The sequence below is a fragment of the Argentina silus genome, assembly GCF_951799395.1.
Source record: "Argentina silus genome assembly, chromosome: 9".
Classification (NCBI taxonomy): Eukaryota; Metazoa; Chordata; class Actinopteri; order Argentiniformes; family Argentinidae; genus Argentina; species Argentina silus.
In genome coordinates, this window is record NC_139663.1 from 6,647,173 (window position 1) to 6,673,780 (window position 26,608).

General features: G+C 48.8%; 1 protein-coding gene across 1 annotated transcript in view; it reads right to left on the reverse strand.

Annotated features, from left to right (window-relative positions):
• The window catches only part of notch3 (notch receptor 3), a 30,687-nt gene extending 4,367 nt beyond the window's left edge, over window positions 1–26,320 (reverse strand). The window contains exons 1-27 of the mRNA XM_083677240.1: window positions 26,033–26,320; window positions 24,151–24,223; window positions 12,743–12,885; window positions 12,269–12,604; window positions 11,478–11,600; window positions 11,127–11,360; window positions 10,784–10,939; window positions 10,477–10,662; window positions 9,062–9,175; window positions 7,462–7,575; window positions 5,945–6,178; window positions 5,700–5,810; window positions 5,399–5,591; window positions 5,075–5,220; window positions 4,386–4,619; window positions 4,110–4,262; window positions 3,700–3,928; window positions 3,403–3,604; window positions 3,123–3,279; window positions 2,849–3,033; window positions 2,553–2,685; window positions 2,157–2,414; window positions 1,929–2,041; window positions 1,236–1,768; window positions 695–1,021; window positions 455–603; window positions 67–292 (exon numbers count right to left, since the gene is read on the reverse strand). Of these exons, the coding sequence (XP_083533366.1) occupies window positions 67–292; window positions 455–603; window positions 695–1,021; window positions 1,236–1,768; window positions 1,929–2,041; window positions 2,157–2,414; window positions 2,553–2,685; window positions 2,849–3,033; window positions 3,123–3,279; window positions 3,403–3,604; window positions 3,700–3,928; window positions 4,110–4,262; window positions 4,386–4,619; window positions 5,075–5,220; window positions 5,399–5,591; window positions 5,700–5,810; window positions 5,945–6,178; window positions 7,462–7,575; window positions 9,062–9,175; window positions 10,477–10,662; window positions 10,784–10,939; window positions 11,127–11,360; window positions 11,478–11,600; window positions 12,269–12,604; window positions 12,743–12,885; window positions 24,151–24,223; window positions 26,033–26,102 (5,132 nt within the window). The 5' untranslated portion in view covers window positions 26,103–26,320. The remainder of the gene's footprint in view (window positions 1–66; window positions 293–454; window positions 604–694; window positions 1,022–1,235; window positions 1,769–1,928; window positions 2,042–2,156; window positions 2,415–2,552; window positions 2,686–2,848; window positions 3,034–3,122; window positions 3,280–3,402; window positions 3,605–3,699; window positions 3,929–4,109; window positions 4,263–4,385; window positions 4,620–5,074; window positions 5,221–5,398; window positions 5,592–5,699; window positions 5,811–5,944; window positions 6,179–7,461; window positions 7,576–9,061; window positions 9,176–10,476; window positions 10,663–10,783; window positions 10,940–11,126; window positions 11,361–11,477; window positions 11,601–12,268; window positions 12,605–12,742; window positions 12,886–24,150; window positions 24,224–26,032) is intronic.
• Between the last annotated feature and the right edge of the window lie 288 nt (window positions 26,321–26,608).

A 26,608-nucleotide genomic window follows, 5' to 3' on the forward strand; every position in this document is an offset into this window, starting at 1 on the left:
CACCAGCCATGCAGTGTGAGTGCTGTGTGTGTGTGTGTGTGTGTGTGTGTGTGTAGGGGGACTTACTTCATGCCCAGTGCGTCCTGGCCCAAGGGTTCCCTGCGGTTCTTGTTGCTGCTGGGTTCCTTCTTGAGGAAGAAGCCCTCAGGGAACCACAGAGTGCTGTGTTCCCTCTTCCTGCGAGCGATCAGCATGCCCACCACCAGGATGACCAATAGGAACAGTGTGGCGACGCCCACCAGAAGCAGCTTGCCCCAATCAGGTACATCTGTGATATGTGGGATCCTCTCACCTAGTGGAAGGAGAGAGCGAGCGAGAGAGAGAGAGAGAGAGAGAGAGACTATGTTCACATGGCTGGGGCGGTATTGGGGTTACAGTATGTGATAATTGAATGATATTTGTTGACCTTTTTTTTTTTTTTAAACATTTATTAGAATCTGTATGGTCTACTCACCACGGACTTCTTTGAGGGGATAAGGGAAGTGGAGAATCTCTTGGGCTGAGAGTGCCCCTAGGTAGTCTGCAGCACTGTCTGCTGAGGGGAAACAGTCATCCGAGTCCTGGGAGCACAGACGGTTGTCAATCTCCAAATACACAATGGACCTGTGAGGCGGAGAGAGAGGAATTCCAGGTTAAATATCCTATCTAACCCGTCTAACCCTGTTCTAGAGTAACTATGACGCCTTGTACTCACCCGACGACCTCCTGGTGGGGCTGGAGCTCGCGCTTGAGGCGTGCCTCGCGGCGGGTGTAGGGCCGGATCATGGCCTCTCCGTTGTGGTCGAGGCGGAAGCGCAGGGTGGTGTGCAGGATGGCGCTAAGCTTCTGCAGGAAGGCCGTGCTGGTGCGTAGGAGCTCCTCCGGAGGCAGGAGGACTACGAGGACCAGGACGCCGTCGGCTAGGTCTTCCGGAACCTTCCCCGCACAGTCCAGGCCGTCCCAGCCACACTCCTGTGAGTTACAGCCCTGGTCACAGAGGCCGTCGGCGAAGTGGTCTCTGCAGTACGTCGCGTAGATGGGACTGGAGGGAAAACGCAGAGAGAGAAAGAGGTTATGTGGATGAAGTTCAGAGGAAGGAGAGAGTGTATATGTAATAGTTCCGCCCAGAGGAGCAGCTGTGTGCACCCAAAACTGGATCAATCCATCACACTACTCATACAGAACAAGGTGAAAAACAGTGTGTGTGTATGTTGAAAAAGGCTGAAGAGGACGGGCTAGACCGGTGGAATACTCACTTGCAGACTTTCTCCTTGCTCTTGCAGTCAAAGTTGTCGTAGAGGCAGTCAGCGTTGTTGCAGGACTCGTCGCAATGGCTGTTGTTGAAGACACGCCAGCAGCGGGAGTCTGTGCAGCGCTCCCAGGGGTTCACTGCCAGGGAGCAGTCGGCCCCATCCCAGCGGCAGGGGAACGTGTTGCACTCCTTGTCGCACACGCCGTCATTGGCTTTGCCGGGGCAGTCGGCCAGTGGGCAGGCGGGCGGGGGGGGCTCTGCCAGCCTGGTGCTGCCCTGCTCACAGCGTTTGCCTGTCCAGCCGTTGGAACACTGGCACTGGAAGAAGGGGAAGTTGGTCTCCTCGGTGCACATGCCCCCGTTGCGGCAGGGCTGGGAGGAGCAGCCTTCGTTGCTGCGGTGCTGACACTGGGGCCCAGCGTAGCCCGACAGGCAGGTGCAGCGCGCTCCACGCGTGGTCAGGGCACAGCTCCCACCGTTATAGCACGACAGCTCCCGGCATGACATACTCCTCTCACAGTTAGGCCCGGCATAGCCCTGAGGAGAGACATGGTTCACACACACACACACACACACACACACACACACACACACTTAGTATGGGGAACAAACATTGATGTCAATAACAAGTCAATAAGAACATGTGAATGAGTCAAAAAAATAAATAAGGAAAGTAGTTTTGTCCACATATACTCACAAGCTGACAAGTACAGGCATATCCCAAGGCTGAACCGCTGGACACTGAGCAGGCCCCTGCATTCTGACAGGGCTGTGACTCACACACACTGAAGCGGCTCTGGCACCTACGACCTGGAAACAACACAAATACACTGTTATTGGTGCTGCAAACAAACACAGAAGAGTAATTTCTAAACCACACCAACAGACACACAAAACACAAACGACACTGAATCTCTCGTCGTACCTGTGAAGCCAGGCCTGCAGACACACTGGTAGTCGTTGGGCAGTTGGATGCAGTCCAGACTGTTGGTGGGACTGCAGGGGCTGGAGTGACACTCGTTGATGTCCCCCTCGCATCTCTCTCCGGTGAACCCCGGGGGACAGTTACAACGGTGGCCTCCCACTCGGTCGACACACGTACCGTTGTTCAGACACTTGGGCGGAGCCCCGCGCAGTCTCAGAGGCGGAGCGCAGTCGTCCACGTTGATCTCACAGAGGACACCTGGAAGAACGAGGACGAAAAAGATTCTCACACACACACACACACATATATATATGCCTATGACCTATTCCTTTGACGTGCGGATAACGATATGAAATGGGAGTGAGTTCTCTAGGAGTGAAAATAGAGAGTGCGTACCCAAGGTGCCGGGTGGGCAGGAGCAGATGTAGTGCCCCACAAGGTCGATGCAGCTGCCGCCGTTCTGGCACGGGTGAGACTGGCACTCGTTAATCTCCACCTCACAGTTCTCTCCAGTGAAGCCTGGCATACACTGCAAGGGCATATACATACATACATACATACTTACATACAATGAGCTGGGATTAACATCCTGGAGGTAATAAACTACAATGAAATAAATACACTTGAAAATCAACGGAAAAGTCACAGATTGTGTATCAATTAAAAAAAACAAAAAAGTTGGCCAAACTCACGTCACACTGGTATCCTCCCACGTAGCCCCTGCAGGTGGCGCCGTTGCGACAGGGTTTGTCCTCGCAGTGGTCCACCTGGCTCTCACAGTAGCTGCCCGTGTAGTCAGCAGGGCATTTACAGTAGTGAGTATTCCCGGTGTTGACACAGTGACCGCCATGGTGACACAACTCATCAGTCTGAAGGCCTGGGGGGTAGACAAGAGGGGAATAACAGTGTTATACAGGAGTGGACAAAGGATGAGGGCTTCTCTCTCTCTCTCTCTCTCTCTCTCACCTCTCTGACGAGCGGACACCTCACAGGAGACCCCCGGGATGTCGCAGTAGCGTCCAGACCAGCCGCCCATACATTCACAGGAGAAGGAGGCGTCCTTCTGTCGACAGCGGCCAGCGTTTTGGCAGGGAGAGGAGCGTCTGCACCAGTCCACTGGCATCTGGACACACAGGGAGGCCCAGTTACACTCCAAGAACACTTTTGGGTACCCCAGTGTATGTGGTCGTTAGGATGTCAGACAAAAGTGTTATGACTGGGTGTGTGTATTTATGTGTGCGAATACCTGGCAGCGGTTGCCTGTGTAGCCCTTGGGACAGGAGCAGCGGAAGGACTCCAGTGCGTCTTGGCAGACCCCTCCGTTGAGGCAGGGCTGGGAGTCACACTCGTTGACCTCGTACTGACAGTGGGAGCCTGTGAAGCCGGAGCGACAGGTGCAGGCGTAGCCGTTGATCTTGTCTGTACAGGTGCCTCCGTTGAAGCAGGAGCTGTAGACACAAGACAAGAAAAAGATTATAAATCATCACTGTCCATAACACGTGCACACACAAACACACACACACACACGGAGCAAGAGACCCACCTCTCAGTGCAGTCAGGGATGTTGGTCTCACAGTGGATGCCGGTGAAGCCGGGCCTGCAGGTGCAGGTGTAGGAGTTGACGTAGTCGGTGCACGTGCCTCCATTCTTACAGGGGGCGCTCTGACACTCGTTGACCTCCACAGCACAGTGAGACCCAGTGAAGCCTGGTAGACAGCTGCAGCGGAACGAGTAGACCCCATCTGTACAGGAACCTCCACTAAGACACGGGTCTGGAGGGACGGAAGAGGTGTGTGTGTGGGGGGGGGTAGAGAGAGAGAGAGAGAGAGAGAGAGAACGGTTAGATATAGAGCAATGGAAGTATGAAGCCTGTACCGTGTATGGCAGGGTGATCGTGGCCCTTGGGATGATGAGGTATTGTGAAGTGTCGGCTGCCTCTCTGTGGTCACTTACTAGGGGCACAGTCGTTGATGTCTGTCTCACAGTTGACCCCGGAGAAGCCGGCGCGGCAGGAGCACACAAACCCTCCCAGCGTGTTGGTGCAGGTACCGCGGTTCTTACAGGGGTTGGAGATGCACTCGTTTACGTCGATGTTACACAGCTGACCTGTAGAGGGTCACACAGACAGCACCCACCTCCGTTACAAAGTGTAAGCTTTGCTGGCAAGTGATCTGACCTCAAGTGAAATATGTGCATGCAAACATGTACAACTTTCTAAGTTGCGCTCACCTTGCCACCCTTGCTGGCAGTTGCACTGGTAGCCCAGGTAGTCTGGTGTGTTGGTGCAGAGGGCATGGTTGGCACAGGGGTTGGGGGAGCAGGGGGTGAGGACGTCGGCACAGGTGGATCCGCTGTAGGGCAGCTCACACAGGCAGGTAAAGCTGGCCACCCCGTCCACACACGTGCCCTGGTTCAGACACGGGCTGGACCCACACTCGTTGATGTTCACCTGGCACAGGTTACCTGGGCAACACAGAAAGAGAGAGACAGGAAGAGAGGACAACACAAGAGAGAAATGTTAGAACTGTCTAATTCCATTCATCATCATGAGGAAAATCATCAGTACGACCCCCATGGGCTGGCTTTCACTCTGCAGTTTCATAGTCCACTAGAGGGCGATATGTGCTACTTATTAGTCACTACTTCGCAGCAGGTATTTAGTTTGGGACCCTTTCTGGATGATCTGGAAACTAAACAAGGCTTCTGAAGCATCAGTTGATGCCAGACATGTATATTTAACCTCTAATAGTTTACACATGTTTGTGGATGTTTAATTGTTTTGGCGTTCGTATGTAACTGAGTCTGTTTATTTTCAAATAGTGAGGGTGTTTATGTAGCACGTGTTTGTATGCTGTGAGAGTGTAAACATCTTGGTGGATGTCTGAGAGGCTGCTTCTCTGTGGCACGAGGGCCTGTACCTCTGAAGCCCTGACGACACCTGCAGGTGAAGCCGTTGAGCTGGTCGATGCAGGTGCCAGCGTTCTGGCAGGGGCTGGGCAGACAGTCGTTGCGGTCCAGGTCACAGTTCTTCCCCACCCAGCCGGGCTCGCAGTCACAGCGGTATCTGTGGAGGGAACACAGTCAGGAGTTATAAGGATAAGTCGGACTTAGAACTTATTTATATAAACCGCTTCTCTTCAGGAGCGGAAAGCATTCAGGAGTATGGGTTAGTTCTCATAAAAGTGAGATGACCAAAAGACCAAACCTGGCGATTAAGACTATAAACTTGGACAGTGTCTTACCCATTGATGTCATCTCTGCATGCTCCATGCATACAGGGGCTGCTGCCACACTCGTCCACCTGGGAGTAGCAGTATGGGGGCTGGAAGCCTTCTGGACACTGGCAGTGGAAGCCATTCTCCTCATCCACACATGTCCCTCCATTCCTGCATGGGCCTGATGAGCACTCGTCTATCTCCACATTACACAGAGGACCTGAGAGAGAGAGAGAGGGCCAGGAAACAGTGTTAGTTACTCTGTTCAATGAGCTGTGTTCCTATAGAGAAGCTTGGTTTATCTACGTATCTGTGTGTGTGTACGTACCAATGAAGCCCGGTTTGCACACACAGTCATAGCGGTTGATGCCATCCTTGCATATGCCGTAGTCGCATGGGCTGCTGGCGCAGTCGTCCAAGTTGAACTCACAGTTGGTGCCTGTGTCGACAAGAGAGACAGCCTTTGGACGATGTCTCTTGTAGCAGTACTGAGAAACCCCCCCCTAGTAGAAGTTTTTTTTTACCGTACGGTGTGTTAAGTGTGTGTTAAAAGGTGCTCTCTCTCTCTCTCACCTGAGGTTCCGTGCAGACACTGGCAGATGTACTTGTTGACCAGGTCCACACACTTGCCCCCGTTCTGGCAGGGGTTGCTGTGACACTCGTTGAGCTGGTTCTCACAGCGGTAGCCCGTGTACCCAGCGTCGCAGTTACACGTGTAGCTGGCAATGCCGTCCACGCAGGTGCCATGGTGGCATGGGTCAGGCTGGCAGTTGTTGATGTTACTCTCGCACAGAGTGCCCTCGTACCCTAGGAAGAGGAGAGGAGAGGAACGGAGAGAGAGAGAGATCAATAACGGTCATTCATCTGTCTGTGAGTGATGCGGTGAAAGTGATGAGTGTGTGAAAGTCAGCTCAGTCAGGTTTAGTGTGTGAGCTGGTGCAGCAGTGCAGGTGTTGCGTGGATTAATGACACACCTTTTGTGTTAAAAAAGGACCACAAACTAAAAATGACCTTATTGAATTTCAGTTAAAATGAGAATCTTTTGTTACGCTTCCTCCATTTCCCTCACTCCCTCGATCACTGCCCCTTTACACAAGTTTCTAAATAAACTACCCGCCACCCACAAACTTCATCCTAACACCCCTTTATTTTCTCTCCCCCCTTCACTTGCATCTCCATTTCCCTTTCATTTCCCTCTTTCCTTCTTTATCTCACTCTCACTCTCCATTTCCCACTCTCTCTCACTCACACTCTCTCTCTCTCTCTCTTAATGAAAGGTTCTACAGTTTGGGGTCTGGGCCCTGTGGTTGCTATGCCGACAGTCTGTGAGGTAGTCGGCGTTAGTGTGCAGTGTGTGTGCAGAGCTGTGCTGTGCCGAGCCGAGCAGGGGCCTGCTGTCCTGTGGGACTGGCCTGTAGAGGAGAAGGGCCCTTCACGGGCCTCACAGGCCGGCTTTTGTTCCCACCAGCAGAGGGAACAATGGGCCACGCCACGTCTAACAGGGCCACTTCACTCAACAGAGGGGGCCGAGAACACAGGGAATACCAAGCAGCTGGCCACCGAAACAATGCAACAGGCTTCCTCATACACACAGCCTCTCACACACTCACACACACACACACACACACACACACACACACACACACACAGCCTCACACACACGAAAACAAAAACAACCCAGCTCGACAAACAAGCTTAAAAACACATGTAGATGTCCACATTCTTGTACATAGGGAGACGTGAATGAACATGAGCTAAGATGTGCCATAAGGTGGTTTTGGGAGTATGTATTGTGGGGTACATATGAACAGATGTCGGGGTGATGACCAAGCCTCCTTCCCCCCCCCCCCCCAGCAGCTGCTGGCCCTGAGTGACCCTGTGATCCTGGGGTCCGATGGGGGGAAGAGGGGGATTAGGGGCCTCTCCTCAGTCTGCCCTGCAGTCTGAGCACAGAGGGCCGTCTGACCCCTGGATCACACTGAAGCCATCCCCTAGCCCTACAGGTGTGAGGGCGGAGGCTCCTCATGAACATGGAAGCACTCATTTCTGTACTCTCTGACACCCCCCCACACACACACACAAGTCCTTACCTTCAGCACAGCGGCACTCGTATCCATTGGGCCGGTCAAAGCACTTGGCTCCATTCTGGCAGGGCGTGCTGGCGCACTCATCAACGTCCATCTGACACATGGTGCCAGTAAACCCTGGGACAGGCAAACACAGAGGTGAGGGGTCAGAGGAAAGCTCCAGTGGAAACGTCCACACTGAGGTCAGAGGGCAGCTTTCTGTCCTTAAGGGGGCCAGAGGTCTCTGGATAGGTTAGGGATGGACGTCTGGACAAGGTAGGGTTCTAGAGCAGGCCTCTGGTAGGATCTGGTAACTATGGACTTGGTTCTACTGCTACTCCAGTATTCTCCAGGGTGTATGTGACCTAAACATGGATGTGGAGTGTCTGGACCAGGATAAGGCGTACTGCAAGTGATATGGTGGTTGGAGTGGGCCGCTTCTGACATGTCTGACCTATGTGTTCCAGAACGTCTGGAAAATGATGGATTTTTGGAATGTCTGGTCTATGCAGGGTTCCGTTATGTCTGGAATATGATGCACTTAAGAACGTCTTGACTATGCAAGTTCTGGAATGTCACTCTGGAGTGTGATGTAGTTTAGAATGTCTGGATTCTACTCAGTTGTGGAATGTCACTCTGGACTATGATGCAGTTTAGAATGTGTGGATTATGCAGGTTCTGGAATGTCTGGACCATGATGCATTTTAGAATGTCTGGACGATGCTGGGTTCTGGAATGTCTGGACCATGATGCATTTTAGAATGTCTGGTCTATGCAGGGTTCTGTTATGTCTGCACCATGATGCATTTTGGATTTCTTACTCATTCCAATTCTACCATTTTGATTATCAACATTTTTGACATTGTATATTAGAAATTAAATTGTGTATTTACATTGTATATTAGACTTTTTTCTGTCTGTATAAGTGGTTATCTATTTGTTGAAATGTGAATGTCAAAGTAATCTTTAAACTAAATTAACTATGATATGCTATGCCTGAGAAAGCTTGCCTGGCAAGCTACAGAAGCCAATGGGCAAGGGGCCCAAAGAGGGGTCAATTGGTGCGGTTGTAGAATATATTGTGTTGATTAACAGTGTGAGGATGGGGTCTGTGTTGCTGTGTGGGGCAGGAGGTTAGAGGGGGAGACAGTGGGATTGTTTTCTCTCTTGGGGAACCCCCCTCCCCTCCCTGCATCACTTCTACAGGCTCAATAGCTAGATGGGGGGTGAGGGGGAGATGTCTGCCCCAGATGTAAATTGTGGACCTGGAAAAGAATCTCATTAGTAGGACTGCTGTTCCCCCCACTAGCAGAGAGGGAGAGGGAGACTGCTGTCCCTTCCACATTCCACCAGAGAGGGGGAGTAGGGGGAGGGGGCGTCACAATAGTGTCTTTGTTCAGGCAAGAGGATAGGCAGCCTTTGGGGCCTGGCCTTTGAGAGGTTGCTCTAAACTCCCCATCAGGCAGAAATAGCAGGACTGGCCCTATTCTAATTCACAGGGACATTTAACTTCAGATGTCACACCTGTCGTCCGCACTGACATTTCACTGACAAGTCAATGAAAATATAGGTTGGAAAAATGTATGTCTGAAAACACACTCGACGGATAAGACGTTGTTCATACCTGGCTGGCAGGTGCATGTGAAGCCGTTGACCATGTCCCGGCAGATGCCATCATTGACACATGGGTTGCTCTCACACTCGTCCACGTCCACCTCACAGTACGTCCCCATGTAGCCTGGGAAGGAAAGGTTTACACACGTCAACCCAAAGTTGGTTCTATGTGGCTCGGTTGGTAGAGCATGGCGCTAACAACGCTTAGGTTGTGGGTTTGATTCCCGCTGGGACCATATATACTGAAATGTATGCACTCACTGCAATGTAAGTCGCTTTGGATAAAAGCATCAGCTATAAATAGCATATATATATATATATATAAGTTCACACACATTCATGAATTGAAAAGTAGTAACAAAGTCGTCACAAAGATGAAGCATTTGAAAATTCAAAACCTCTCCATCGATCCTGGACTGGGGGATGGTTCAGCAGTGGGAAAGAGTTCTCTCACACTCATAGGGGGGGGGGGGGGGGGTGGGGCACAAAGGGTTTTCAATCAACACAGCTACTCTCAAAGTCCTGAACCACAGGGGGAAAGATAGCTTTTCACAAAATACACCTCGCTGTTCCCCTCTGCTTTGACCTGAATCACCACACCCCTAGTGTCCACAGAGTATTACCACTCCCAGGGTCAACTCTCCATTCACAACATACATGTCCTATAATCAGTATGATCATGCTATAGAGGGAGCTCCTCCATTGAGGTGAAGCAGTGTGTGGCGTGCTGCGCGTGAGGAGACGATACCGTGGAATCTGAATTAATCAGCGGCTCCACATGAGCTTCGTCAGGTCAGCCGACGATGAGGAGGGTGGAGAGGAAGGGCTGTCTGTGGAAATGGAGGGGGGAGGGGGGGGGGGGGGAGACGCTCTGGGAAAAAGCCTCTCTCCCTCTCTCTGTGTATGAGGGGTGCAAAGTGGAGCACAGAGGGGCCCTATTGTTCAGCTCCATTCCCACCACTCCACAGCTCATTATTATTCACAGCACACTCCTCCCCCTCGCCTCTCTCCCTCACTCCCATCCAGCCCTATAGACCCGACTCCCATCCCTAATTTGTATAGTCCCCCGAACCCCAGGATGCATGTAGGACTGTGCGTGAGAGTTTCAATATGTGTTTGTGAATCGGTGTAACTTGGGTACCACTCTAACTCCCTGTTTAGCTATACTGCACTGCAAAAAGGGCTCCTCTGAAACCCCACCTCAGTGTCAGAGAGAATGGATTATGTAACAGTGTCGACCGGGGGGGGGGGGGGGGGGGCTGCGTGAGCTGTGGCTGCTTTGCTCCTTGTGAAAGTCAAGTGTAAGCCAACAGCTACTCAGTGTCTGGGGCTCTAGGGCTGTCTAATGTGAATGAGAAGTGAAGAGAGAGAGAGAGAGAGAGAGAGAGAGAGAGAGAGAGACGCCATTGGCTGTGGATGCCCTACCTGGCATGCAGATACAGGTGAACTCTCCGATGCGGTCCAGGCAGGTGGCGTCGTTCTGGCAGGGCATGGACAGGCACTCGTTGATGTCGATCTCGCAGCGAGGCCCCGCGTAGCCTCGGCCACACTGGCACTGGAAGGAACCTTCCGTGTTCACGCACTTCCCAAAGTGTTCGCAGGGGTTGGCGCCTGGAGGCAGGAGGAGCGGGAGTCAGTGCACTCACTCTGACCCGATACACAGAGCAGGTGAGAGGTAGAATCAAGTGACAGCGATGCTACATGATGTGGAGCGGGTCGGGGCGGCACTTACCAATGGAGCACTCATCCATGTCCTGGTTGCACGCTCCGCCCACAAAGCCAGCAGGACAGGTGCAAATGGCTCGGCCGTTGAGGGGGTTGGTGTCACACACAGCACCCTCGTTACAGGGGTTACTGACGCAGGCGTCATCCAGGTGACACAGCAGACCTGGGGTGAGGCAAGAGAGATAGACCCACGTCAGTCAGACTGTGTATGTGAATGAACATAAGACATATATATATATATATATATATATATATATATATAGTATAGATACAAAAGACCCCATACAGGACTGGCACTCTAACCCAGATCACTGCTGAGTGAAGACCCACAAAGACTCCAGTGGACTCACCCGTCTTTCCCACGGGGCATTCACAGAAGAAAGAGGCCACGCGGTCGTGGCAGGTGGCTCCGTTGAAGCAGACGGCGTTGGCGCAGTCGTCGATGTTCTCGCTGCAGTCGTCCCCCGTCCAGCCGTTGACGCACACGCAGGTGTGGCCGCCGATGGTGTTGAAGCACGTGCCGCCGTTGTGGCAGGCGTTGGGCTGCATGAGGCACTCGTTGACGTCCTCAGCACAGTACTGGCCTGCAAACGGATACGTGAACATTAACAAGTCAAAAACTCTTCTTAAATATTTTTTTTTTTTTTTAAACTAGAAGCAAAACCATTAATCTGCGCGCACACACACACACACACACACACCTGTCCACTCTGGTGCGCACTGGCAGTTGTAGGTATTGACTCCATCCACACACAACCCTCCGTTCATACACTTATGTCCCGGGCAGTCATCCACATTGGTCTCACAGTTGTGTCCCTCAAACCCTGAGTGAGAGAGAGCAAGAGTGGGGGGGGGGGGGTGAGGCATGGCATGGGGAGAATACACACACACACACACACACACACACACACACACCAAGAGCTAAGTAACATCATTACCCCGCACTCCCATACGCTTCCTAACCACCACTTCTGCTTCCCATAGTCACGAAGGTAAAGGCCAGTAAAAAGGTTCAGTGGGTGTCTAAGTGTTTACATGTTCTCATGGCGTTTCCCACAGTGGCAGCGCCAGGGTCTGACACCGCTCCGCTCCAGAGGTCCACTGCTCCCTGCAGTGTTTGCTTGTTTTATCATTGCTCACAGTTTCAATGACTTCCTCTGCAGTGAGAGACATTTCCTGTCAGCTCCCCAGAGGGAAACCAGAAGGGCCATAAAGTCAATTCCTCCTGTAGCGAGCAGCAGCAGCCCACTCTCTCTCCCACCGCTGTCAGCAGCTATTAATAGCAGACAGGAAGCGGACCTGGGACAGGGGAGTAAAATCCCACCAGCACGGACAACTACGTCATTAGCATGGGAAACCCCGGGAGCAGAAAGCTGGAGGTGGGAATCCCTGGGGTTTTACGGTGACTGTGGGAAGTAGAGCTCCGTGGTTAGAAACGTGTGTAAGTACAGTAAGTTGTGTGAGTAAATGACTGAATTAGAAGCTTGTTTACCTGGCAGGCAGGCGCATTCATAGGTGTGGTCGCTTGTCTGGCGGCAGGTGCCCCCGTTGAGGCACTGGGAGGGGGCGCAGGGCAGGGAAGACACCTCGCAGGTGCGCCCGCTGTATCCAGGTGGGCACTGGCAGCGGAAGGACCCGTGGGTGTTGGAGCAGAGGCCTGCGTTGAGGCACACGCCAACCTTGCGACATTCGTCAATGTCATTGCGGCAGTTCTTTCCTTGAAACCCGGGTGGGCAGGAGCAGTTATATTGGTTATTCCAGTTGGCACAGCGGGCACCATTGGCACAGGGGCTGGTGGCACATGCGTCTATGAGGGAGCACTCTTGACCTGTGGATACAGGAGTACAATGACTCATTATAAGCACCATTTATGAAAACTCTTTCCAATCAAGCTCCCCCTCTCCCCCCCCCCCCCCCCCCCCCATCATCATTACAAAAGCACCATTTAAGATCCACACAGACGTACCTCGGAACCCTCTCTGGCATACACAGGTGAATTGTGGGATTCCGCTGACCACTTGGCTCTTGCAGGCAGCTCCATTTAAACATGGCGACCGATGACAGGGGTCCAAGTGTTGACACAGGGGTCCAATGTAGCCAGGCCGGCATCTGGACAGAAGGGAGACAGCATTCCCAGGTTAGACAGACAGACTGTGGGCTGCAGGTCTGAGAACTGAGGCATTTGGGAGAGAGACGTGAAACTACATCAGTGTGGTTTTCAGCCCAAACCCAGGCAGCCCCATTCCCACCATGTTCCCCAAAGTTCTGGCACCCCTGGGCCCCATGATACCTTGGCAGGCCCCCCATGACACCTTGGCAGGCCCCCCATGACACCTTGGCAGGCTCCCCTGACTCTGACCCTGGCAAGAGTCAGGCCTCTGGGTGTGGGGAGTTCACATTAACCTAATTTACTCGTAACAGTGAATTGCTCAATGGTCTCACACACATACACACACACACACACACTTTTCATATGGAAACAGATGTAGGCTGTCTTTCTTCATCTCTCTCTCTCTCTCTCTTCACTGAAAAAGACAAGACAAGGACTCCCCCTTTTCCCTTTTCCCCCTCCCGTCGTTGTTCCCAGCTGGAAAGACTCACTCTCTCCATGCCAGTTCACATTCTTCTTCCATTACTCCTTTTCCGCACTTCAGCTCTCATTTCTGGTCTTGTGTGTTAAACCCAGCACACCCAAAAACAGCAGCTTTCCTAACCGTGTCAACAACCCTAGACCACCTGTGACATTACTGACCTATGAGTGACACAAACACTTCAACCAGGACACCATTAAAAACAACATTAGGCCTAGACCAACAGTGGAAGCTGGCTTTGAACAATTGTAAAGAATTGGTAACACCTAAATGGGCTGCTTTTCCCGGTTGTTGTTCTCCAGTAAAGCACCACATTATCTAGATGGACGACTGAGCCTGACCTAAAAGTGCCCAGATAAAGCGAGATATAACACACCAACAGGGTTTCCTGTGGCCCTCTCCAGGGTGCCGGGGAGGAGCATAGACACATACATCTCCTATTGGGGGCTGTTTGTGAGGCCAGTGTGTCCTGGGTAACCCTACACCAACACAGGGAGCCCCTGCCTGGGGACGAGCTCCCACTTCAAACAGGCCGTTTGAAGCTGATGACAGGGCAGTGATGGCTGGGCTCTGGCTCTCCCTCGGGCCCTCTCTCCTCTTTCACTGTAAAATAACCCCTGGGCAGAGACAACAATGGCTTTTCCTCTTCTCTCTGTTACAACAGGGCCGTGATTACACTGAGGTAGCTCATCTTTTATTGTGTGTGCTTCTTTTGTGGCCACTCTCTCTCTCTTTCTTTCTCTCCCCTCCCTCAATCTGCTTGTATGGCTCCTCTCTCTGACAGGGAGGCCTGAGGCAGGTCTGGACTCTAAGGGGCGCTGTTCCAGCTCAGAAAGTGTACACACGCTGAATGCTAAGATGGCCTGCTCTGTGTTCCGCTGGCTGCTCTGGTTCATAAAAACAAGACTGCTCAGTGTTCGTTTGGGCCTTTTTTCGGCCAGACAAGACAATGGCGAGACAGAGAAGCCACAGGGCTCAGCACTGAGAGACAGTGGCTGAACACCCACAAGAATGTGACACACACACACACACACACACACACGGACCAAAGACTGAGAAAAAAAACTAGAAAGTCTTCTCATACACCTACAGTTTCTTACAAAAAACCTATAGCTGAGGAAAGCTATACAAATGTTTTTAGAGGTCTAGAAAAGAGAATTACATAAAACAAGCAGTCCTCTCTAATTAAATCATTAATCAATCATTTAGGTCAGCAGTGGAAAAACAAGACTGCCATTAAGAACATACGGTCCCACAGGGTTGGCTACACACACAGGGTCAGTGTTGAGGCCTGTTCTGCCTCGATCTGGCTGGAAGAGTGAGTGTTCTCCATGGAAGTAGAGCTAGGGTGGCCATATTGAGGGAGAGAGAGAGGACTCGTTCAGTTACCACGGCTACTTCGCCATCTCCCAAAGCCCCTGCAGCAGAGGCCTGGCTTTCCCTACCAACCCCTCCTCACATGCTGGGAGGTCAAATGTCAGAGGTCCCCAGTCTGATTGTGATGATAATGTCAGTCAGGCTGTGGAGAGGGGGGCGGAGCTGAGAGGGGGAGGTGGGTGGGGGTGGAGAGGGGGGTGTCTGTTGGAGAGAGAATGTCTTTGGAGGGTAAGGGGGGTCTGGTCCAGAGAGAATGTCATGTCATATTTCCTGTAATCCCTCGTCTCCTGCTCTGAAAACACTCACACTCTCTCTGAATCCCAGATCCCCGTTGCCCTGGCAACCTCACAGACGAACGAGCAAGCCTGACACCCCACCAATCACCCCCCACCCTTCTGTCCCCTTGGCTATTTGTCATGGCTTGGCTGGGTTTATTTAGAGGCAAATTAACTATGTCTGGAATCTAGGGTGTCACCAAAAAAAAAAAAAAAAAAATGAAACGCGGAGTTACAGCACAAAGAGAGGTTTGGAGGGACTGAGGAGGGGAACCGCTTGGAGGTTTTAAAATACAACACAGACTGACAGTCAAACTCTTTCTGGGCCATTCTGTACGATGGGCATTTAAAAGGGCGAATAAAGCCACAGAACAGCAATCTTTATGGCCTGTTGTTCTGCTCAAAAGACCTTCACAACTCTCCATGGACAGGGAATAACTTACAGCTACTTCTAGGAAGTAGCGGATGTGAGATTGTATGTGTGTGTGTGTGTTTGTCTGTGTGAGAGTGAATGAGACCAGTGCAGTCACACTCAAATCTTTTTGACTTCTGTTCTGTGTTAAAATGTAAGAGGAGAAAAGCGAATTTTAACAGACTAGTGTGGAGAGTTTCCTAATGTGTGTGAATATGTATGGGATTAAAGAATTCAAAGAATTGGGATGACTGTAAAAGAGTATGACTGAACTGTGAGAATTAGGTGTGTGTGTGTGTGGTTGGTTGGTTGAGCAGCAGCAGGGGGGGCGAATGCTAGAGAGATTATTTGTCCTCCTTTAAAAACACACAGAGTTCAGCAGCCAAAACACACATTCTTTTGTCTAGGCCTTGGCCACTGCCAACATGCTACTCCCATAATACATAACCAGGAACCCTATCAGTGGAGAGACAAGGGAGGACGCTACTTTGTCCTGCTGCACCTGAGAGCTGCCTTATCAGACATGGAGAGTTCAGATTTTACAGCCATTTGGACTCCACTGGTGTTGAGAAAACGTCTGCTGGAAGTCAGTAGCTGTACCTTTGACCGGGCCAGGGCTGTTTGTGGTGGATGTTGAGAGCAGGTGTGGGGCGTTGCGCAATGGGCGCCCTCTGTCAGATTTACTGAGCATTGACTCCTGACTTTTGAGGAAGAGAGCGAGCCAGGCGAGGGGGGAGATCAGCGGGTGCAGGGAAGGGATGACCAGAGAGAGTAATCTCCTCACGTCACAACACTTCTGAGGGCTCGCGCCAGCTGCAGCCCAGCGCCACACATCTGTCCACATCTGTCAGCACAACTCTGGCTGTCTGGCACTCGCCCGCTCTACCAGGCTTTACGCTAGAACAATGGCACTATTCTGCCTGAGAGACAAGCAAAACCCCCAACACACACACACACACACACACACACACACACAGAGATATGGACATTTCTACACAGACACTCACATGCAATTGAGTTACCCTTAACACACCTTCCGGAGGGTTAACAACCAAAAAGGCACAATCGCAACAAATCAAAGCAATACAAATAGGCAAATTACTCAGACATGCAAAAACCACGACACACCAAAAACACAAGCAAGAACTTACAACCAGTCTTAGCTGCTGGAGGAGAGAGGCAGTGTGGGGAGCCCACAAGTGGGGTGGGGATCCACTGAGAAAATTACAAAACAACAAAAAATGAGATACAGCTACTCCAACAAACACTTTACGGAGAACATTTTAACATAATAACAGGATCCACCACAAAGACTTCACTGCTGGAAGGGAGAGACAGTATGGGGAGCCCACAAGTGGGGTGGAGATCCACTGAGAAAATAACAAAACAACCCATTTGTAGCCTACATTTTATAAGCCTAACATTTAAAAAGTTGTGATAGGACAAATCATTACAGACTACGTTTGGCTAAGAGTGTGTTGCTCTCAAGATAAAGGCTTCCTGATTTATGTGTGTGAATCCCAGCAACTCTGTTCTGCCTGTGTAACCCGATGCCACTTTTCCTGCTCTCTGGTTTATTGTGGCAGGTAACCGGAGCCCATCCTCTCCAACACAATACCTCACAATAAGCCAGGGGTCAGAGGCCACCTCACCTGTGGACATGAAGCAGTAATCTCTGACACGGTTCAATACAGACGGTCACGGCCCACAGAGCAACAAGTATGGATAAATGCTACTTCTTCCCACTCAAAGGAATCTAATTCCCCAGGTACTATGAGTGAACCAAACCCTATACAGGACAAGTGAACAATAACAATAACAGAGCAGGGCCACCATCTTCTCATCCCATTCAGGACAAGGAAGTGAACCTCCAGACTTCTATGACCATTAGTTGATGTTTTTTTTTTCTTCTTTTTTGCGAGGTTTGCAAGGTTGCTTTGGAGGAATTTATGAAGGTATGGGAACCACCAAAAAAAGTCTCTCTGGGGGAGTGTCTTGCACATTGCACAGACCGCATCACCCAAACCCCCACAACCAGGAACCAGCTCCATTCCTTTGTGAGAGTCCACACTGACACCACACTGCCAACAAGAGCCGGTCCCCCTCCCCCAACAGCCCCTCTCCTCTGCTCTCCTCTTTCTCAGAGAGGAGCCAGATTGGGGGTAGGGGAGCGTTTTGTGGCCCAAATAAAAGAGCTAAAGTAGTCAGAACCCCATTGTGTGTGGGGGGTTGGAGGGAGAGGATGGGAGGGGGGGCAGTGACCCAAACAGCCAGTCTTTCAGGACTGAGCTTGCACGGACCAACAGGCCTCAGCTGTAGCCTGGCAACAGTAACCCATGGTTGGGGAGTGGGTGAGGGGGATCTGGGAGACAGGGTTCTGTGAGGACAGTTTGAGCACCCCTGAACAGTGATCCCCTGCATATATAAAAAGGTAACTTTGAACACAGTCTGTGTCTAAATCAAACTTACTGAGCATGATCACCAATAATGTGTGAGCATTTCACAGTTTCAAAAACTGTTTCCAAAGTTTAATTGAACAATGGGGCTTGGACAGACAATGGAGGTATTGAAATCCCCAGAGGGAGGTTTTCTAGTGCACCCCCATGGCATGAATATTAACCATGTGAACATTAAGGCAATTAACCTCCTCTTAGAGAAAAGCAAATATGAATCTGAGCTGAGAAGCAAGAAGACGGCAGGGCCCATTCAGCAGACCCCACATCAGTGTTTCAAACTCCAGTGGCTTTTCTCTCCTCATTGTGGGCTACTATAGAGGCACTGGTGTTTTTCAGGTCAGAAGATTGCATAAGGCCCACCATGGGGAATGTTTATACGTTGGTGTGACAGAAGTCTGCAATCATGTAAAGGGTCAGTAATGCCAGCTAAGCACACAATTACCTTTCATTAGGCTTTAATCATTAGGCATTCAGTCAGAGTTAATCAACATTACACTCTAATGTCGATATCTGAAGAAATATACCTAAAATGTCAGATTTTGGAGACAAAAAGTCAGCCTACAGCATGACATTTTTTGAATAGCAAAGCATTCAACCATAACCACATTGCATGTGTCCCAGGGTCGAGGTCTTCCAAAGCATTCTTCAGTGTGCTCGACCACAGAACCCCACCCCACCACCTAAACTGAACCAGACTTCTGGAGAACTTTGGATAAAAAGAGGAGAGCCTTTTTCCAGCATGAGAAGATCAAAAATCAACTCCCTAATGATCAGAATGAATATCTTGCCTTCATGTTCACTTTGATAGTTACAACATACCTCAAAAGGATTCATAGACTTGACAATTGATGAGTAGATGGCATGTGTTTCAAAGCCCTTGCATCACCAGGTCCATCTATCATGATAGGCTATTCTATTCCTCAGTGAATATTTAATTCACAACAGCTTTGGAAAAGAGCAGCCATTGGATTTCAAACACCATAAACATACTCAAACTAAGGATTTATGAGGATGGGCTGATGGATTCTTATAAATCCAGCATACAACATGATTAAGACAGAGATGCCCCTTATTACAGGAGACAGGCTGCATGATCTTGTGGGTATGTTTATGGGATAATCTTCCACAGTGATAAGAAACTAGGGTGAGTGCTGGAGAAAACTGCCAAAGAATGTCCATTATCTCAACCACTCTCACCAATAAACCACTCAAGAACTTCATCATGAAGGGTGAGGTCCTCTCTCTTATCTCCTCAGACATCTTATAAACGCAAAAAAACAACAACTGCAATGTGGGAATTCACTTCTATATCTCTGTAACCAAGCCCTTTGTCTATTCCCTCCTCTACACCTTACAGTACAGAGGAGGAAAATGAATGCTGGAAAAATGTTGCACAGCTAAATCAAAAGAGTTCTGGGAAAGTGTGCTTCTTTTCCTCTGGCAGCCCGAGAAGGACCCAACCCTTCCTCTGCTAGTCTGAGAGGTAGGGGAAACATTGAAAGTTTCTGCTGGGCTGTGGCGGCTGACCTGTTGGTGGCTGGCCTTGGCTATTCCAATTACATGTACCCTTAGAAGCAGTCTCCAAGAAGAAGAGAAACAATCAGGGGATGAAACATCTGAGGCAGGTTTATCCCCATCTAAGCATATGGTTCAGACATATAGGGGCTAAACCAAATGGACTAATAATATAGGACTCATTTTGTTTCCTTCCTCTGCCGGCAACAAAATAATGGACAGTCTGACAATGATTATCTAGCAGTATTGGTTGTGGTTGTGTGTGTGAGTGTATGTATGTGTTTGTGGTGGAAATTCTGAATGTTTGCATAAAAAATACATCATTCTGGCAAATTGCTGCACATTGCTTGATGAATGGTGGCAGGAACATTTCTGAATATAGTGGAAGTCCTTACAAGCTGTGTTGGTGGTATTGTGGTAAAGTCAGGGGGGGGGGAGGAGAAGACAACACAGAGCAGTAAGTAAGCTCCTTAAAGCAGCATAGATAGACAGGATGTGTGTATCTGAGGGGTCAGAAGGCACCACTTCCTGTGACGGGGCCTGAGAACCACAGCTCCCAGTCTCAAGCCATGACCCGGGGGAAGTGGGGACAACAAAACGTCCTCCTCCCTAAGATTTAACTCACACGGTCTCAGATATAGCTCATCTTTGCTTATGGCTCATCCTCAAATCACATAAGCAAGCTGAATCTACAGGTCCCTCTCTGTCAGTTATCTTCCTGACATAACAGATGCCTCCATCTGCCTATCAAACAGACATGAGCGATCTGTGACTCCTGTTGCATGTTGGCTCACGAAGAGCACAGTAACTAATTGCAAATCAAACAAGTCATTCCAAACATCCCATTTTAAATGAGAGCCAGTTGATGGTATTGTTTGAAACATTCCTGAGATGACTGCTGGGGTGAATGGACTGGAGGTGAGCACAATGCACTGAAAGCAACGGAGGGACAGGAGGAATCTTAGTAAGCATTCCTTTCTAATCCACCGTGAAGACACCAGAGAAAGCACTATCCCCAAGGTGCTCTGGGCCATGTCAACAATATTAACTGTGTGTCTGCCTCAGTCGATCAGTGAATATGTGCTTCGGAATGTGTGCAAATCTCCCCTTCAAGGTGAATTGGGCTGTTCGGGAGCAATGGGCTGGAACAAAACACTTTCCTTAATCCATTTTTTTTTTAAGGAATCAAGATGCATTCAACAGAACATGAAGTATTTTCCATGGAGAAAATCTCTACTTTCCCCAAAGATATCTCCCTATGGCAACTGAAAATAAAACAGATGCAACAGATACAACTTTACGTAGGCTTGAGACACAACAACACACACACCGGCTGAAGTGGCTGTTCCCGATCAAACTCAAAACTGTCCTCATTCATCATGCCCTAAGAGGCTGGGAGCTTCCATGGGTCATTAAAACACAACATTCACAATTTATAGGCTCGCTCTTCTGCTGAGGTCAAGGCAAAGCCATTAATAACAGACAGAGAGCCACTGTATCCATCCGCCTGCCTCACACACAGACAGGAACATCTCATGCATATCCCATACTGAAGAGGAGAGAATTTTGTATAATCTGTGGTCCACCACTGTGGGCTTTGGGGGACATAGACAGAGGATGAGCCGTTGGAGCTGGACAACACACAGAGACAAAGAGGGGTCCCCAGAGCCGCTCCGCTGTGTGAGAGTGAGCATGTGCAAGGGAGACCCGTGTGCCGCCGGCACCACTCCTCCACGAGCCTGTCTCCCTCAGCATGGGGGCAGCCGGCCGCTCAATGGCAGCACCTGGCCCTCCGTTCCCCCTTTGTGAAGATCTGACTTCGCTGGATTACCATCACAACATCCACCAGCTGTCCCCTACGCAACCCCCCCCCCCCAACCCCATCTCCCCCACCTTCTGCCCATTTCTTCCAGCTGGATCCTCTCTGAATGACACCCTCTCAATCTGCCTAATTATCTCCCCTCCAGGCCCGCGACTCTACCCCTCACTGGGGCGGCACTCGGTCACACATTCCACAAACAGGGCGGAGCAGAGTGGCCTGTGGCTCTTCAACTGGACTTCCTCACTGCTCACCTAGGGGGACGAACTCTCAGTGACACTCTCAACTCTTCATCACCAACAAGTGTTATGTCTGCCAGTGCTTTGTGCTCCCATCAGTTCAGTTACAAAATTCAGAGCAACAATAAGAAGGGTGGGGGAAAAATAATTCAGTCCAATGACTCACTGTTTAGTACTTCAACCTACTGAATTTATTCTTAAACAAAAGGTTTTTTGATGTAAAGAGGTACAGCCAAGTAGATAAAGCTAATGGCAAAGATAAAAAATGTGAGACTATTGGAAGTGGCCTTTACTCGATATAATGCATCATGACTCAGAGCAGAAAACAATGGTGTGGATGTTCGTATGTGTTACAGGTACAGGTGCAAGTGTCTGAGGTAAAACACCTCAACCGCTCAAATAAAATGTAACAGAACCTGTCACCTGCCCACTTCACTTGTCATTTGTACCCATCAAACGATGCCATTCCAGCTGATTAAGAGGGTGCGATCAGTGGAACCAGTTGCTGCAGGATTACTCCTGTAATCTGGTATCAACTACACATGCCTAACACCCTTTCTCCTTCACCTTAGTGGGGGACGAGGCATGGAACCATCAGGGGCCAGACGGGGCGAACAAGAGAGGGAGTAGGCTTTATGGCTCTGGTATGCTTAGGGCAGAATGTGGTATCATTTTGTTTGCCAACATGACTGAGGATATATTGGTATCTGGGACAGTAACAATGACAATACAGAAAGCCATCCACACATTATATTACTGTCCACCCAAGAACATACTCACCCCTGAGGACAGGAAAATAATACCCAAGTTGTGCAAGTTGGTTCAGGAGAACCAGATGAACAGCCTCTGCTCCAAAGATCATCATCTGTGATTTCAAACTGGAACTAAGTGGCTATGCCTTCAGTGATTTGATTTTCAAGTGTCTCACCAGCTCTCTAAATTCTCTTCCTACTCGCTGCCACTTTTCTCTCTTATCAGTCTTTTCTTTCTCTCCATTTCTACCTCACTCTCCTGTGTCCTTTCTTTTCTCACCCTCTCCCCAACTCTCCACCCTGTCCTGATGGTGCCAGGTTACAGTCAGGTATCTGGGGGAATAAAGGATCTTTTCTGCTGTTTCGGATCTCTGGTTACGCTGGGATCCCAGGGGAGGGGGCTGGGGTGGCTCCACCAGTCGCCTCTGTCTCACACTGGTCTGACTACTCTCATGTGGCTGAGCTACGCTGCTATGCCATGGTCCTGTTACCACGCTGTGTGGTATGACATTTGGTGTCCCCTTTCTATTGGAAATCCTTTCCCTCACACTTAAAGACATGCCTCTTGCTGTTGACTCTGGTTCAGTGGGGTGATTACGCATGCACATCCCTCCACGCCCCTAACTGTACACACACACAAACACATACATTGGTATTTCATTAACAAGACATTTGCTCAGGAAAGTGTGATCAGGTTGAAAACAGAGCAGCACTCTCACAAAAAACAATGTATTCGCCCTGAGCTATATACACAATTATACATTTACCCACTGGCCACATACTGACACTTGGCCTGCTTTGCTCTAGGTAATGATTGAAAGATATATTATCTGCAGTTACTGGCTCCACATGCAGTTCACAGAGACTGCTTGACACATTTATGCTGCTATGAATGTCATTCTTTACAGATAAACAATTGAGGTGGGGCTTTCCAGGACTGCACTCAAGAAATGTGCCTACTATTCAAATTGGCTACAGAAAATAAATTCAGTACTGACATTTGTCATTGAAAAGGAGAAAATGTTGCTTCAAGTCAAATAGTGACAGTCTTTTGCCAACGGTGACCTCCTTTAAGGTGAGGGAGTGGTCAAAACCCAATAAAGTAATACAAATTAGCCCATACAGTAGGAAGCCACTGACAACAGGTCTCTTTTGTCAAAACAAAGCCACAGCAACAAGGCCTTATTGTTTAATTCATATTGTTTAATTCATATTGTCTAATTCTCAGCTCTATGCCATGTTCTGCAGTGGTAAACCTCCCCATTTAAAACACTAATGCAACTTTGGTATGTGAAAGGGTAAAAGCCTAATGGGCCCTAGCAAGCCCTATGGGCCTACACGCCTGACTACTGAGATTGTTTCCCACGCTCCCCCTAAACGATTGGAAAAACAAAGATCTTTAAATCACCATTAATAGGTACAAGAGCTCACAGAGAAATTTCCAAAACAGGTGGGAAAAAACAGCAGCTTCAGGGTCTCTCACGTTAAATCAATAATTTTGCTATGCAATAAAAATAAAAGTGTGCAAAATAAGTAAATTCAGTAAATACAGTATGAAACAATGCTTAGAATTGCGTAAATGGAACACCTTAGTCATGCTAGGACCAGTCTAATACAGTAATTTATGATTCACAAAGCTCCACAACAGGTGCTACTGAACTGTGTCAGCCAAACAAGTCCAGGCTGGAACACTGCAACCTGTCTTACATATGTGTGTCCATTTGTTTTTCATTACACACAGTTTCACACAATTTCTTAGGAACTGATTGGATTGAATTATCATTAAGAAATAATTCCAACATTTTTACAACGGGGACCTCAATGGCGCTATTGAGGTCACAATAGCGCCAGCATTGGGAACAAAGTCGTACTGGGCCATGTCAATTAGTGCAAGGTGAGGGAGATCGATACAACTTTGCTTTTACATATTGCACTTACATGCATCGAGAGGGTGAGTCTATGCACGTCGCTCCATTTTCACAAGGTCTGTATTTATCCACGCAGCGGAATCCTGTGGAAAGGGAAGAAAGGATGAGCTAGGCCCTGGATCATGCATGCCCTTTTCTCGGGATTGGCCAATTAACATGTAGCATATGCGTAAACAGGTAGGTGATTCTAAACGTTTGGTAATTGTGCCATGGTTGTATGAAATCAATGATGTTAGAGTCATCAAAGTAGCCTACAATTCCATCATTCAAACACACAATACCGATGGGTGCAGTTTCTTTTGGCTCTTTTGGCTTAACAGTTTCATCATGCCACTCGTTAAATGGCACTTTATGGACACACCCGCTTTCTTAGGTACGCTGATGTTTATTTCTTGGCAAGAACAGATAACGCCTTATCGGCGACAAAATGTAGAGGCATGCTAAGATGACAGGGAAACAAGATAGGATTTGATTTATTTGACAGCATCCAAACTAACCTTTTCTAATAATAGGTTTAACCCATGATTCATTTGCCTATAGGTATATCATAATTATTATACATGAATTAATTGACAAGAAGGCCAATCATTATGTCTAGTAAAGCTATAATGTGTTTCTACTTTAGGTAAACAGTGATTTACCGACTTGCTCAAGTTCAAAGGACCCCCCCCCATATCCATCATCTTATTTGCGTAATATGTGCGCACATTACAGAAAAGCGAAACTCACTTTGCAAAAACTTTCAGAGAAGAATCCAAAGCGTTCCACTAGAGCGCATTTAGCTACAACTAGTTGCCTATGGGTAGTCTATGGATTATTGTTTATTGATGTTAAGTTAAATTCTAGTAGGCTACTCATTACCCCATCCCCCACCCCCTCTGAAAAAAACAAAAACAAAGCTCAATTGTTCAAAAGCTCTTTGTTCGGACAAGGAGAGGGTAACGTTTTGGCTCATCACCCCCCTTCATTCACACGAAAATCTCACCCTACCCCCAGAACGAAATGAAAGGAATGAAATATTGACTATCCCAGGTCCGTTCCAGACATGCGATACAATATGGAATTCTGATGCAAGCATGTAGCTCGTGCGACTGGGTTGCAACTTTGTGGAATGCCTAGAAGTAACTTTTGCTTTCAATTGTTACATTCCGCTTGCTTTACTTCTACGGCGCCGGTGTCTGTTTGTCGTCTTGCTTGCATAGCAGCACTCCATCCTATCGCGTTTTATTATTTTCTCACGGTGACTTCAGCCCTCCAAGTACCCACACATAGACGCATACCAATCCCGCAGACATACAGATGCCTCGCTGTTATCGGATGCATTCTGAAAAGCAAAACCTGACCAACACAATAGAGGACACAATCGTTGTCACAAAATAACCTCAGCAAAAGTAGGATATTCCTAGAACAAAAACCCGAACTCTCGTACTAGAAATTACACTACTATAGCTCACAACCATGACCGTGCAAACTTATTTTGAGGGTACGATTCGTTGTTCACAGCAGCAGCTTGAATAACGACCATTTGCAGCGAATACATAGCCAAAGCATGCGGTCAAGTAGTTAACAATCCATTGTGATACATAAAAGTGTTACTTTGGACTTCAAGATGAATTATGCATTGATGAAAGACTTGCTTTTCAAAGCCAGGTGGACGTAACGTCTGATTAGGCTTCGGTTTAACGTATGCTGTGATAATACTTCCCCTGGCAAGTTCCCATCTGATGGGATTTAAATTCAAGCGCACCGGTGTGAAGGCTACAACAATGTTACACTTTTTGGAAGGGCCCTGAGAAAGACATAAATAAACATGTTCAGGCGTGTCTAGAAATCAAGTACACACGTTCATATCAATTATTATTTGTGTGACTGTCAAATAAGTAAAGCCTTACCTTCAGAATGATGCACTATATATATAATAGATAACGTTAGACATATCCAAACTTTGAATTTCCCCCCCATTTCGGTGGAAATTTGTTCCAACGCTTCTCTTTGAAGTATTAGCAGTAATACATCCTTTGGAAGTTATCACAAAGATAAAAGTTCCAAGAGTGACAGGGAATCTTCATAAAGTTTTTAAGGAGGACATTCATCAACTAAAACCAAGTAAAAACGATGTTGAAAATGTAGGTCCAATCCCGTATTCTTGTCCTCCGCAGCTCGGGCACGGCTGCTGTGCGTCTCGGTATACCTCCAGGAACTTTTGAAAAACTTTTTTCTCACAGCTCCAGGTCCGAGCTGGGAAACAACTTGGTATCACTCCGCCCTCTTTTCCCACTACCCCTTCTCTGTTGAAAGAATGAGTTATTCCGCTCAAGACAAGTAGTCCGCAAACCAACTGATGACGCGCGCTAATGAGCCCCCTGAAGTGTTTATAATGTCATGATGCCATGCCTACTTAAAAGACAGCTTTCAATGTCCAGTCATTGATGTCTTGCAAAGAATGATGCCAGATAAACGTAGACGTC